The sequence below is a fragment of the Sorex araneus genome, chromosome 3 (genome assembly GCF_027595985.1).
Source record: "Sorex araneus isolate mSorAra2 chromosome 3, mSorAra2.pri, whole genome shotgun sequence".
NCBI classification, from domain to species: domain Eukaryota; kingdom Metazoa; phylum Chordata; class Mammalia; order Eulipotyphla; family Soricidae; genus Sorex; species Sorex araneus.
In genome coordinates this window covers 216603406-216617889 of record NC_073304.1, presented here as the reverse complement: position 1 = coordinate 216617889, position 14484 = coordinate 216603406, and the positions used below count along the sequence as shown (strand labels likewise).

The window sequence follows — 14484 nt, the reverse complement described above, 5'->3', positions numbered from 1 at the left end:
GGTGCTTGCCTTGAATGTAGCGAACTTGGATTCGAGCCCCGGTACCTCATACTGCCCCCAAGCCCCGGTTCCTAAGCACTTCTGATTGTGGTCCCAAAAACAAAACTAAACTGCATTAAAAAACTAAAGGCCTGATAGGGTAGGGTTCTTACTTGCCTTGCACACAACTGACATGTATTCGATCTCTAGTACCCCTTATTGTCCTCTGAGCCTGCCAGGAGTGATCCATGAGCACAGAGCCAAGTGTAGGTCCTGAGCACAGCCAGGTGTGTCCCATCCACACACACACACACACACACACACACAAAAAAAACAGAAAAATTAAGGGACAGAGAGATTACATAGTGGGAAAGGAGCTCGCCTTGCAAGTGGACAAGGGGCTTGATCCCCAGCATCCCTGAGCCCCAATCCTTGTGTTCAAAGCCACTGAGTACAGCTGGATGTGGCCCTAAAACCAGAAAAAAAAACCTAAAAAATAAACATTTGAAAGTTTACCCTAAAATGCCTATCAAAAGTGTTCCTTGAGTCCTCTAGCATCTTTAAGTAGCAAAAAACTGGAAACAATCTATTTAATGATGCAGAACTAACTGAACAAACTTGTAAATTTTTAAGTGAATATTATGTAACCAGTGAATAGAGTTCTATTCTTTTGACTCTAAAAGAAAGGAAACATACAAAGAGTTCCCAGTGGCTAGCTCCAGGTGGGTCTATCCTGGTAGAGTACTCAAGGATCATATGCTTTGTAGGAATAAGTCCCAGAGGTTTCCTCTCCCAGCGCAGTCCCCCGTTTCCACTCTTAGCACTTACACACAGACCAGAGCACCATCATATTGTGGGACCCTAGGAGTGAACCCCCTGGGCTGTTTAGGTGAGTACTGCCCAGAATAGTCCAGGCACTGCTTAGGACAAAATACAAAACCAAAAAAAAGATAAGATTGAGTGGGAGGAAGCGGAGAGGGGTTTGAAAGGGTGAACTTGTATTTTTTTTTTATCTTTTCCTACAGTGAACATTGATTTCTTGCAGGAAATTTAAATTGCAAAAAGAGCTATGTATTGCTTTACTAAAAAAAAAATTTGGAATTTCTTTCCCATAATTTTATAAAATGTTACAGTAACCAGCCATGCTTTGCATGCCCAGGTTCAATCCCCAACACATCATTCCTCAAGCACCTCCAGGAATCATCCTGAACGCCAAGCCAGGAGTAGCTCCTGAGAGAGAACTGCAGGGTATGGGCCTGAAACAAAACAAAAAACTCACATAAATCCCTATGAAGAAAAATAACAATAAAATAAACAAGCATTTAACCACTCCTGCCACCCAAACAGTGCAAGTTATCTGGATAAGGCACTTGCATCCCACTTCGATGCCTGCTGTTGTGTGATCCTCCAGCAAGCCAAGAGTGATCACGGAACAGAGATGGTAGTAAACCCTGAGGATCCGCTGAGAGTAACAAGCCCCTTTCAAAAGAAAAATTTAAAAAAATAAGGTGAGAGGAAACTTAGTATCTTGGTTTAAACTTAGTATCTTAATTTAACACCTTGTTCTCCTAGACCAGTGCCTTAAGCAGGGCAGGTCTCCAAACAGCGACAGAACGCATGAGCAAAGGAATGAGCTGTTAATCTTCGAAGGTGGAGGGCTTGCTCAGACTCCATAAAAGAAGCTGGAATTACTCATTCTCCACCAGTTCTGCTTATCTTTGTTTTGCTGCGACACCCGACTGGGTTGTTCAAAGACCTCTCCAGGCGTTATTCCAGGGGAACCCAATAGGCGATCCTGGGGATCGAACCCGTGTTGGCCGTATGCAAGGAAAGTGCTATCTTCCCGGCACTGCCTCTTCAAGCCCTGTCCCGCTGATGGTGGTATGGCTGGAGACCCCCCTTCGTTGATTCTGGACACAGACCTGGTCTTGTAATTTACTTTTAGAGGGGCGGAAAGGGGGATTAAAAAAGAAAAAAACAGTGGCACAAAATTAGGTTGAAAGGAGAGGAACGCTTTGGAGCACTGGGGGCGCCATACTTGAACCCTTCCTGGCGCCTCTCTCTCCGTCTAAAGAGCTTCCATTGGGCAGGGAGCCTCGGACTTCATCGTTAATTATTCATCAGGTTGGAAGGCACGTGGGGGAGCCACGTCTCCCACTATCCATAAGGGGCGGGACCATGACATTTTCTAGAATATTCATGAGGGGGCGGCGACTCTAGGAGCCAGAGGTTCTTGCTATTGGTCGAGGGGCGGAGCCTCTGGCTCGCGGGGGCTCCTGGGAAGATTCGAAAACACTCCGGAACGCCGCGGGGGCGGTGTTGGCAGCTCGCTGCGGAGGTTGCCTGCTCCTGCTCGCTGTCTGCGCTCTGCTGGGCTCGCTGGGAAAAGCTTGCCGGGTGGGAAAACTTTGAGGAGAGCTTTACCTTTCAAACGTTAAGAAACTTGAGGCTGGTGGGGCAAAACGACTAGATTCCATTTTCCTGTGGTCCTTTAGCCGGGAAACCGTAAAAGCTGTGGTAAAAAGAGGATGCCCGCCCTTGCCAGACTTTCTTGAGTTTTCTCTTCTCCTAGCCGAAAAGGGAGAACAGGCGCATCGGGTGGGGTTCGATTCCCGCGTTGGCCCTTCTAGGGGCTCTTAGCCCCTAGCCTCTTCTAGGGGGCTCCCTCGGGTGCCTTTTGTGGGGGTTGGGGCAGGTTGGGGTAGGTGGCGGGGGCGCTCGCTCCCGGGTTTCGCTCGACGAGCCGGGGCGCCCCGCGGGGTTGCTGAGGGGCGGGGGGCGGGGGGTGGGGGACGGGCACAGGCAGTTCACACAGCGGAGGGGCTGGGCTCTCCAGAGGGGTGAGGCGACCTCCTCCCTGGGGGTGACTCCTCGACCACGGTCGCTGCGGTCAGGCGAAGCTCGGTGGCGTTCTAGAAGGACGCGAGCGCCGTGAGGGACGCTGCGAGCTGCGGCGAGGGGGCGCCCCATCTGCCCCCGGCCTCGTCGGAGCGCTGGGCCTGCGGGTGGGTGAGGGCGCGCCCCCTCAGGGCTGGAGGAATTCGGGGTTCTCCCGCTGGGCGCCATTCTTGCAGGCCTTCGATGCCTGCGGGTGCCGGCGGCTCCGGGGGCTTGAAAAGAAGCTAATGACACGTAAAAAAAATCCGATACCCCGGGAGAAGCAGGAGCAAACTCCCCCCCTCGCCCCCCCCTCCCCCGCCAACGCGCCCTTTTTTTTTTTTTTTCGTTAAAATAGAAACTGGTCATGTGGCCGGAGCAGTTATACAGAGGTTAGGGCACCTGCCTTACACGCAGCCGGAACGGGTTCGATCCCCGGCATTCGGTCTGGTCCCCCAAAGCCCCGCCAGGAGGGGTCCCTGAGCGCAGAACCAGGAGTAAGACCTGAGCACCTCCGGGTGTGGCCCAAAACCCAAAACCGAACAAACAAACCCAAAAAAATAAACGAAGAAATTAATCTTTATGAAACCTTCGGCGCAACGATGCAAACCAAGGTTTTAGAACATTCGGAATCCAAGTGTATCCGGTTTGGGTCTTGCTGGTTTGTGGGTTCTAGAAGCTTTGGGAACAGGCATGAAGTTCCTCGTGTGGTGCTTGTGAAACCTTCCTAAATTAGCTGTCCCCTTCGGGAATACGCGCTAGCTGTGGTGTGGGTTTAAGTACATTTCTTACCAGATTTTCAGCTCTAACTGATTTTAATGGTCGGTTGTCGTGTATCCTGATTAAGATGCAATAATGATTTTAGCAGTTACGTGCCAAAAGGGGGCATGCATATATTTATAACCGATGAGATATGTTTGTTGCTACTTCGGAGACTGGGAGACCTTGATGGATGGTAGTTATGGTTATACATATAGAGGGGAGGGGCGTTGTGAGGGGGCGGAGTCATGAGCCACTGCCTAGTCCTGATATATGTGTACGCAGTATATACTCCAAAGAAAAGAGTTGGGGGGAGGGGGACCGGAGAGATAGTACAACGGGTAGGGCTCTTGCTTTGTGTGGCTGACCTGAATTTAATCTCGGGCATCCCATAGGATCCCCTGAACACCACCAGGATTGATTCTTGAGCGCAGAGCCAGGAGTAACCCTGGAGCATTCCCATACCGGCCCCAAAACAGAAAAAGGGTTCTTAATTGGAGCGGTAGTTACACAAAGTCTCTATGTGTGAGTGTAAGAGAATTATCAGTGATTTTTAATAAATTGAATAATCTATTCCCTTTAAGTAATTTCCCTTTTGGGGACTTGAAAAAGAAAAAAAATTTTGTTTTCAAGTCAGGTTATATAGGTTTTTCAATGCAGATTTATCAGTAACTCCTACAAGTAAAATTGAGAAGAAAAGAGTTTATTATTCATTTATTCTAGTCTTAGAATAATTAATTTTACAAGGTTAATTTTACTGCTTATTTTTGTAAAACAGCACCTATTTGGTCATAGTCATGCAATTTTCTTAATCTGTTAGATCTAGTAAATTTTGAAAGTTCTAAGTTTAAGATTTTTTAAAGTCTTAATTTTTTAAACAAAAATGTCAAATTTCATTTTTAAAGTAACATTAAAATATTATTTAATAATATTTATTATTAAAACCTGTATTTAGCACCTGTACTATCTATACAGGTTTGTATCTATACAGGTTTGTATAATAGTACAGGTATTAAGGCAGCTGAAATACACTTGATTCACCCCATTTGGACACCCAAGCCCCTCCAGAAGTGATATGTGAGCACAGAGGCTGGAGTAAGCCCTGAGCACTGCTGGATGTGGCCTCCAAACAAAACTTTGGGCCTGGGAAATTTTCCAAGTTTCAGAGTCCATGCTTTGCATGAAAAAGCCCCAGATTTGATCTCCAAACTGTGTTTGGAGATCATATATTATATATATTATACATATGATATGATATACATATCATATATAATATATATGAATCTTTGTTTTAAAAAATAGAGCTGTTTATTGCTTTAATCTTCTTTCTTCATCTCTTATAATTTTTCTAACAGGATAATTCATGAAAAAGAAAAAGAATGGCATCTAGAATAAATACCAGTTTCACTTTGATTCCCAACAATAAATTCAGACGTAGTCATCGAAAGTCCAACTATTTTTCTAACACTTTTGATTCTGATTCTCTGCTATTATCAGCACTTGGAAATTTTAAAGCCTTGCCATTGGAAATATTCCAGATAATCTTAAACTATTTGTCAGGTGAGATTTGTCGACTATGAATAGGCTGCATAGACTCAAATTTTTGTTTTTACTATAAATTAACTTGTCACCTTAGATTCTACTGAGAAGTTGATAGTGTTAACATTATGTTTATTTTCTAGTTTCCTCATTGTTGTGTAAGGGGCACAGTGAGAAAGTATAATGCTCAAACTCTTTAAAGCATATTATTAAATAAAATGATAACTGTCATATACCAAAATGTTTCTAATTTATTTAGCATTGAAATTAAAACAATTTTAAGATTTTTCCCTTTTTCACATATGTATTTTTGTTACTTAATAGTTTTAATTTGTTAAATTTATAATTGAATAGATATACTAATAGTGGTATTCCTATATTCAAACTATTCATGTTTATTTCTTTTGGTAGTGAAGGATATCAGCTTGCTAAGCATGGTGTCCAAAACAGTCAGCCAGCATGTTATTAATTACATCTCAACCTCATCAGGAAGCAAAAGACTTTTACTACAAGACTTTCATAACCTGGAACTACATGGCAAGAAACAAAACCTCACTATACTGGAGCACTACAGATCTCTAGGTAATTTATGAAACTAGAATTGGAATAAGTAAAGAGATATGCTTAAGGAAATTTTATTATGCAATAAAAAATGGGCTTGTGAAAAATGGGATATTTCCTTAAGTATATATGTTTTTGTATTTTGATGGTTTTAAATTTAGGTGGCTTTTTTAAAAAAATTTTAGGCCACACCCAGTGGTGCTCAAGGTTTACTCCAGGCTCTGTGCTCAGGGATCACTCCTGGCAGGGCTTGAGGGACCATATAAGGTACTGGGGATTGAATCTGGGTCCACTGTGTACAAGGCAAGCACCCTTCCCACTGTACTATCTCTCTGACCCCTAGATTTCTCTTTATCTGTGATCCTTTTATATTCTTCAGTCTGATGACTTTTTCTTAACCACTATCACTTAAACTTATCTTTAAAGATAAGAGAATGCACTGTCATGTAGTTTCAGTCTTGTGATTTTAGATGAATGTAGTGTCACTTATTATATAGTGGCTTACCTATTAGGCTACTGATATATTTTCCATGCTTTACTCCCTTTGGAACTTATATATTTCATCTTTATATCCTTCTTCCTTCCAACTATAACCTAGTCCTTAAAATAGAGGAGAAATTTAAACACATTATTATAGATCATCCCCTTATCAGAAACAGTGGTTTCCTTTTTTTATTAAAGCACCCTGCACACTTACTAATAAATCATAATACTATGATTAAATAGCCTTGTCAAAGGAAATTTTGTATAATCTTTCTTCCATTTATTTGTAATAATTTATGTCTTTCACCTCATTTATTGCTTTCTTTCTCTCTGAGTGCTGAAATAAAGTTTTAACTTTGACTTGACTAATGACAACAATTTAATTATAAAACCACCTTCTAGGAATCTAAAACATGGTAATAACACTAAAGTGATAGTGATATTTTTAAAAAGGCATAATAGTTAAGTTTTACCTTTTAGCAGCCCAAGGATATCTAGCTTCAAATAAGACCACAGAAATGTGTAAATACATCAAGTATATAATTATCAAGCATATTTAATAAGATTAACTGAGTCATAATCTAATTATAATCTATTGATTTTAACTGGCATAGTAAAGTCTGCAACAGAATATAGCAATTACTTGTTTTGTTTGTGTTTGTTTTTGAGCCACATCTGGTTGCTCGCTCAGGGGCTATTCCTGGCTCTGTGCTCAAGATGATTTCTGGCAGGCTCAGAAGATCATATGGGGATGCCAGGGTTCAAACCTGGGTTGGTCATGTGCAAGACAAGTGCCCTGTGCACTGTAATGTCTCTCTGGCCCCAGAAATTACTTTTTATTACTTTTTATTGTAAATATATCCTTCACCCTTGATGGCAGAGGAAGTGGTACTTAGCAAAAGAATTTTTCTTTTCTTAGGAGGGTGGATTTGAGCCACCCTTGGCTCTATACTCAGGGATCACTCCTGACAATGCTCAGAGGACTGTATCTGGTGCCAGGAATCAAACTCATGTCTTCTGTGTGCAAGAAAAGTGCCTTACCTGCTGTACTATATCTTGGGCCCCAGAACTTATTTTTCATTTTTGATCTGAAAGAATTTTTTCTCTATACCCATATCCAAACAAACAAAACAGCTTTAAGACAATTACATGCATAATTCAGTTAAAATTATAGGTATGGGATGTTACTCAGTAGTAGAGCACTTACCTCAGCATGTGTGATGCCCTTGATTTGATGCCAAACACCATCACCAACAACAAAAATAAAAGAAGAGGGAAAAACAAATAAGTCTCTGGGCCACAGATATAGTTCATTAGGCATTTAGGAAGCCCAGGTTGCATAACCAGAGCTTAGGGAGAAAATTTGCAAATATGTAACAGCCAGTTTTTTGTTTTATATTATTTTATGTTATTTGGAAGCCACAACCAATGGTGCTGGGGTCTTCTCCTAGTTCTGTGCTTGGTCTTGTATCCAGTGGTGCTTGGGGGACATTCAACCTACATCTCCTGAGTTACTCTACCCATTGAGCTATCTCTCTGGCCTCACAGCTTTTTTTTTTCTTATTGATTTTGGAGTCACATCAGCTGTACTTCTCTGAGCATAGAATCACTACTGGTGACCTTGGAAGAACATATGCAATGCTTAAGATCAATTTCAGGTTTGTTCTTGCAAGGCAAAGGGCCCTATCCACTATACTATCTCTCTGATCCCACAGCTAGCTTTTAAAATTTAGTCAGGGGCAGGAGGGATAGTACAATAGTTAGGGCCCTTGCATTGCATGCCACCACCCTGGGCTTAGTACCTGGCATTTAATACCTCGGCATTCAATATGGTCCCCTGAGTACCACCAGAAGTAATTTTTTTTTTGCTTTTTGGGTCACACCCGGCGATGCACAGGGGCTACTCCTGGCTCTGCACTTAGGAATTACCCCTGGCCGTGCTCAGGGGACCATATGGGACACTGGGATTTGAACCCGGGTCGACCGCATGCAAGGCAAACGCCCTACCCGCTATGCTATCTCTCCAGCCCTAAGAAGTAAATTTTTGAGTGCAGAGCCAGGAGTAATCCCTGAGCATCACCAGCTGTGACTCAAAAAGCCAAACAACAACAACAAAAATTCCTTTCAAATAAATGTTATTCAATAATGATTTCTATTCCCATTTAATTTTGATTTTGCTGCCACACCCACCCAGCTGTGGTCAGCAGCTTATTCCTGGTTTTGTGCTCAGAATCATTCCCAACAGTGCTCAGGGACCATATGTAGTGCTGGGGATAGAACTAAGGTGAACTGTGTGCAAGGCAAGGCAAATCTAAATATCTAGACTATTGCTGATTATTTAAATAAATGTTCAATATGGTTACCACTTTCTCATGTTGCCATTGTAAAATATGTTATTTTGGTGTGGCAATAAGGTTGTGCCACATCCAGCTGTGCTAACAGTCACTTCTAACAGTGCTTGTGGGACCATATCTTGTGTCAGGGATCAAACCAGGTTGCTACATGTAATGCAAATGCCTTAACCTCTTTACTGTTCCTCCAGTCCTCTAATCTGTTCTCATTTTGGACATTAAAATAACATTTTCAGGGGCCGGAGCGATAGCACAGCGGGTAGGGCGTTTGCCTTGCACGCGGCCGACCCGGGTTCGATCCCCGGCATCCCATATGGTCCCCTGAGCACCGCCAGGAGTAATTCTTGAGTGCAAAGCCAGGAGTAACCCCTGAGCATCGCTGGGTATGACCCAAAAAGCAAAAATAAATAAATAACATTTTCAGTGTCAGAGCAATAGTACAGTAGGTAAGGCTCTTATCTTGCAGGAGGCTGACCTACATTTGATCCCCAGAACCTCCTATGGTCCCCCAAACCCTTGCGGGAGTGGTCTCTGAGCAGAGGTTCTGAGAACTGCTGGGTGTGGCCCCTCCAATTTTTTTTCAGAATTTTGAGCTATGAAAATCATAAATTTTAGTTTGTTTTTTTACACAAAACAGAACATATGGCTAGTGTGGAAAGAACATTATATTTGACTCTTCATGTGAAAAAAATAAAAACAAAAATATACTGTGAAAAATTTAAAGCAGCTGGGCTCTTAAAAGGTATTGCAGAGCACCTTTATTAAAAAAAAATAAAGATAGGGGCTGGAGCAATAGTACAGCAGGTAGGGCATTTGCCTTGCACACGGCCAACCCAGGTTCAATTCCCAGCATCCCATATGGTCCTCTGAGCACTGCCAGGGGTGATTCCTGAGTGCAGAGCTAGGAGTAACCCCTGTGCATTGCCAGGTGTGACCCAAAAAGAAAAAAACGAAAAGAAAGTCAGGCCAATATTAGTTTTAATGGCACATCATAAACTTGATTTATTTCAATTATTTTTGGGGGTGGGAGTCACACCTTGTGATTCTCAGGGGTTACTCCTGGTTCTGCACTCTTCGCAGTGCTCAGGGGACTATGTGGGATGCTAGGGATCAAACCCAGGTCAAGCACATGCAGACCAAAGGTCTTACTCACTGTACTATCTCTTAGTTCCACAAACTTTAATAATAGGAGTTTTATATTAGACAAGGCACTCAACAATCAACTGTAGCTTAGCATTTCCATGCTATTATATGTCATGGGAGTAGATGTCAAATCATAAATGGGAGAGAACTCAGCCTAGAAAAATAGAAATAGAAAACTGGTTTGTCTTGTTGCTTCTTGTTTTGTCTTTTATACACAAAAATAAGAAGCATTTTTGTTTAAAACTCAAGTCTGGGACTGGAGAAATAACTAATTAGCTGACTTCTTGCTTTGCATGTTGTAGGCACAGGTTCAATACTCAGCACCACTTGATCCACCAAGCTCTGCCAGAAGTGACCCTAAGCACACAGCCAGGAATTAGTCCCAGAGCCAGGAATAGTACCACCCGAAAACCCAAAACCAATTTTTAGTTTGTTTTTTTTTTGTTTTGGGGGTCACACTGAAGGTGCCAAGGGCTTACTCCTGGGATGTGTTCAGGTATGGCTCTTGGTAGTACTCAGGGGAGCATATGCAGTCCTGGGGATCAAACCAAGGTTTAGGGAAGGTGCCTAAACCCCTGTGCTATCTCTCTGGTCAAAAAATATATATTTTTTAAAATAAAAATTAAAAAAATAAAAGGGACAGAGCCTTGAGCAATAGTACAAGGATAGTACTTTTTTTTTGTTGTTGTTTTTGGGTCACACCTGGCGATGCACAGGAGTTACTCCTGGCTCTGCACTCAGGAATTACTCCTGGCGGTGCTCAGGGGACCATATGGGATGCTGGGATTTGAACCCGGGTCAGCCGAGTGTAAGGCAAACGCCCTACCCACTGTGCTATCACTCCAGCCCCCAAAGGATAGTACTTTTAAAAAGATAATACCTTAGAGGTGGCCGATACAAGTTTGATCCCTTGCATCATGGTCCCATGAGCAAAGAACCAGGAATAAGCTCTGAGCAATGTCAGATGTGGCTTAAAAAAAAAAACAACACCCTAAACTAAAAAGTAAACATTCAGTTCTGGTCATGAGTTACATAGCAAGTTCTAAAAATACATTTAGCAACTTCTAAAATAAATAAATAAATTCTAAAAATAAATAAAAGCTCTGAGCACTTCCGGGAGTGGCCCCAAAGCAAAACCAAAAAAATAAGTAAAATTAAAATACTTTTCCCATAGATACACAATTTTATAAGGTAGTTGTGATGTTAAAAAATAAATGCAGGGGCAAGAGATACTAAAGGGGTTAAGATGCCTGCCTTGCACATGGCCAACCCTGGTCCCCTGAACACACCAGGAATGAAGCCTTGAGCACTGCTTGGTGTGTTCCCCCTAAAAAACATGTTAATGACATTCAAGTATATGTTTTCCTACTATATATATCTTATTTATAATTTTAGAACATTTGCCATTACAGGAATGCAATAGTTTGTTGCCATTTTAGGAAGACAGAATACTTTAAAAGTTAGAGGAAACTAATCATATATTTCCTGTAATTGAAGTTTACATATCTCACTGGGCAGTTGAAAGACTTTTTTTTTAACCTTTTAAAATATGTGAACACAAAATTCTATACATTCTTAACATGCAAGCCCCATAAAAGGATAATGTCAAAGAGATGGCTATTTCATCCAAACTGGATACTTTCTGTGAACAAAACTGATTTCTGACCTTTGAAACTTATAAGTACTTATGATTTTAAATTTCTTATTTGAAGAGAATACAATTGCAGTTATATTCACATTTCTTTTCATGTTTTACATTATCAACTCTCTTTTGCTTTTTTGTTTGTTTTGAGGCCATGCCTGGCAGTGCTCAGGGGTTACACCTAGCTCTGCACTCAGTAATTATTCCTGACAGTGCTAGAGGGACCAAATGGGATGCCAGGGATTGAATCCAGGTGAACCATGTGCAAGGCAAATGCCATATATGGTTGTACTGTTGCTCTGGTCCTTCAACCCCTTTTTTTATTTTAATTTTTTGACAGAGAAGGCCTCTCAAAGTAGTACTCAGAGGTTGGAAGCCTTCTCCTCAGTTCTCTGCTGGTCAATTTGAAAGCCTGAGGATAAGGTGCTGCTTTATGTGGTAGCAGTGATCAAGTTTGAGTCAGCCATATACAAGGCATGAACCTTAATCCCTGTACTATCTATGTGGTCCCTACATTAACAACTCTTAAAATATTTTTCTTAAGATTAGAGAGGTGGCTCAAGGGGCTGGAGGCCTGGGTTGGATCCCTGCTACCACCTGGTCCACCGAACACTGCCAGGGCAATCCCTGAACACTACTGGTTATGTGTGGGCCCCCCTCTTATTTTTTTTTCTCTAGTGGATAAATAACTTTATTAAATATGCTATTTTTGTCTTTCTTTATATTCCACATATAAGCGAGATCATTTGGTAATGCTTTCTTTTTGCCTCACTTCACTTAGCATGACACCTTTCTGACTCTATCCAGATTGCAGCAAACTGCATGATTTAATCTTTTTTCATAGCTGAGTAGTTTTAGATAATATGGAAACTGATTGTAAAACATGTTACCTAATATAAGAGAGAGAGAGAGAGATGAAATGGAGCCATAGTGATAATAAGTGGGAACGGCATTTGCAGATGACTGGGTTCAATCCCTGGCACCCCATATGATCCCCAAACCCTGACAAGAATAATCCTTAAACACAGAACCAGGATTAAATCCTGATCACCTCCAGATGTGGACCCCAACCCCCCAAAAAAGTAGCCTTGTAGTTCTGTTCCTAATGATCACTCCCAGTGGGGCTCAGGAGCCCATATGGATGCTGGGGATTGAACCCTGGTCTGGTGTGTGCAAGGCAAATGCTCTTCCTGCTATACTATATATCTCTCTAGCCCCTCCCTTGTATATTTTGTGTGGTCATTTATTTTAAGGTTTTTTTTATGATTGTTTTTGCTTTTGAGCCATACCCATTAGTACTCAGGAGCTACTATTCCCACTTATGTGCTCAGGGGACCATTCAATGCAAGAATTGAACCTTGGCTCCCCGTATGCAAAGCATTCTGTCCAGGCCATTGAGCTATCTCTCTGGTCCTTATTGTATCTTTTAAAATTTAAATACTTTGCTATACCTGCAGTATAAAATTCTTTCTTTTATTCTGGAAGAGGAGGGATATTTTGGGGGCAAACCAGATAATATTCAGCACCTAATTCCTAGGTTTTTTTTTTTGTTTGTTTGTTTGTTTGTTTGTTTTTTTTTTGCTTTTTGGGTCACACCTGGCGATGCACAGGGGTTACTCCTGGCTCTGCACTCAGGAATTTCCCCTGGCCATGCTCAGGGGACCATATGGGATGCTGGGATTTGAACCCGGGTCGGCCGCATGCAAGGCAAATGCCCTACCCGCTGTGCTATCGCTCCAGCCCCACTAATTCCTAGTTTTATACTCAGTGTTCACACCTGATGGTACCATATGTGATGCTGAGGATGGAACTAGGATTGTATCAATTTCATGATCTGCCATACTATCTTCTCCCTACCCCCACCCTTATTTTTTTTTGCAGTATGGGACAGGAGGTAGTGAGATGGGGATAAAACCTTGGGTCTCAAATATTCAAAGGCATGAACTCAACCACTGAGCCACAATCCCAGCCCCTCAACTTCATAAATTTGGTTTTTGGGTCAACTGGCATTACATAGGAAACTATGCCGATCCAGGATCGAACCTGGAACTCTTATAAGATCACCCCTTGAACCATCTCCCTAGTCCCAGCAATTCATAATTTTTTTGTTTTATTTTGGACCACACCAGGCAGTGCTCAGGTCTCACTCCTGGCTCGGCACTTAGGCAACACTCCTGGTGGGGCTTAGGGTGCCCGGGAAATGAACTTGGACTGGTTGCATTGAAGGCAAGTGCCTTACTGGCTGTGCTATTATTCCAACACTTTCTTTTGGTAGACAGTGACACCACCTGTGCTCAGGGCTTACTCCGGGCCCTATACTCAGAGATCACTCCTGACTGGCTCAAGGGATCATCTGAGATGCCAGGATCGAACCCGGGTCAGCCACATGCAATATAATCACCCTACCTGCTGTACTATCTCTCCAGACTATAATGATTTTAATAAAGTTTTACACCAGTGACTCAAAAATATCAATGTCACTTCGTAAGCACCAAGTACGTGTTTTGCACCTTTTTCCCTGTACTGTCTTCCCAGGCCCATGGTTTTTTAATTTTAATTTTGTTGCAAAGATGGAGCTCAAACTCAGGGCTATATATATGCAAGGCATGTACTTTACTACTGAGCCACATCCCCAACCTTATTCTGTGCTTCTTAAATATTCACAAATTAGTTGTATTGTTGATACCATTTTTGTCATGTGTCTCTTTAATTTCTCAGGTCTACTATTTAAAAGATGTACATTGCTGCTACCCACTAAAGAAAGACTAAAGTACATTAACAAGATACTCACAGAAGTAAGATGATCTCAATTAGTTTATAATCTTTATTTTTAGTAAAGATATTTTTCTCTTAATGTCTTATACTCATTTATAACTATCTTTAATTGGTAGATTTTCATAAATTTGTGCTACAAAATGATGGTAATATAATACTTTATCAAATACTTAGAGATTATAAGACAATTACCTTACAATTGCCTTTTACTTATAAGTAAACAATTTTTTATTGTTTGGGGTCCAGACCTGGTAGTTCCTAGTGGTCATTCCTGCAGGTACTGGGGTCAAGGGACTGAACTGGAGTTAGCACACATGCATGGCAATGTGACTTGTTTCCTCAAAACAATTCCTTTCAAGTGGGGGGAGTGACTCC

The 14484-nt window shown here is 41.8% G+C and overlaps 1 protein-coding gene across 1 annotated transcript in view; it reads left to right on the top strand.

The window, feature by feature from the left end:
* The first annotated feature begins 2302 nt into the window (after window positions 1–2302).
* The window catches only part of FBXO47 (F-box protein 47), a 32207-nt gene continuing 20025 nt past the window's right edge, over window positions 2303–14484 (top strand). Inside the window, exons 1-4 of the mRNA XM_055133590.1 lie at window positions 2303–2376; window positions 4971–5175; window positions 5566–5736; window positions 14053–14129. Of these exons, the coding sequence (XP_054989565.1) occupies window positions 4995–5175; window positions 5566–5736; window positions 14053–14129 (429 nt within the window). The 5' untranslated portion in view covers window positions 2303–2376; window positions 4971–4994. The remainder of the gene's footprint in view (window positions 2377–4970; window positions 5176–5565; window positions 5737–14052; window positions 14130–14484) is intronic.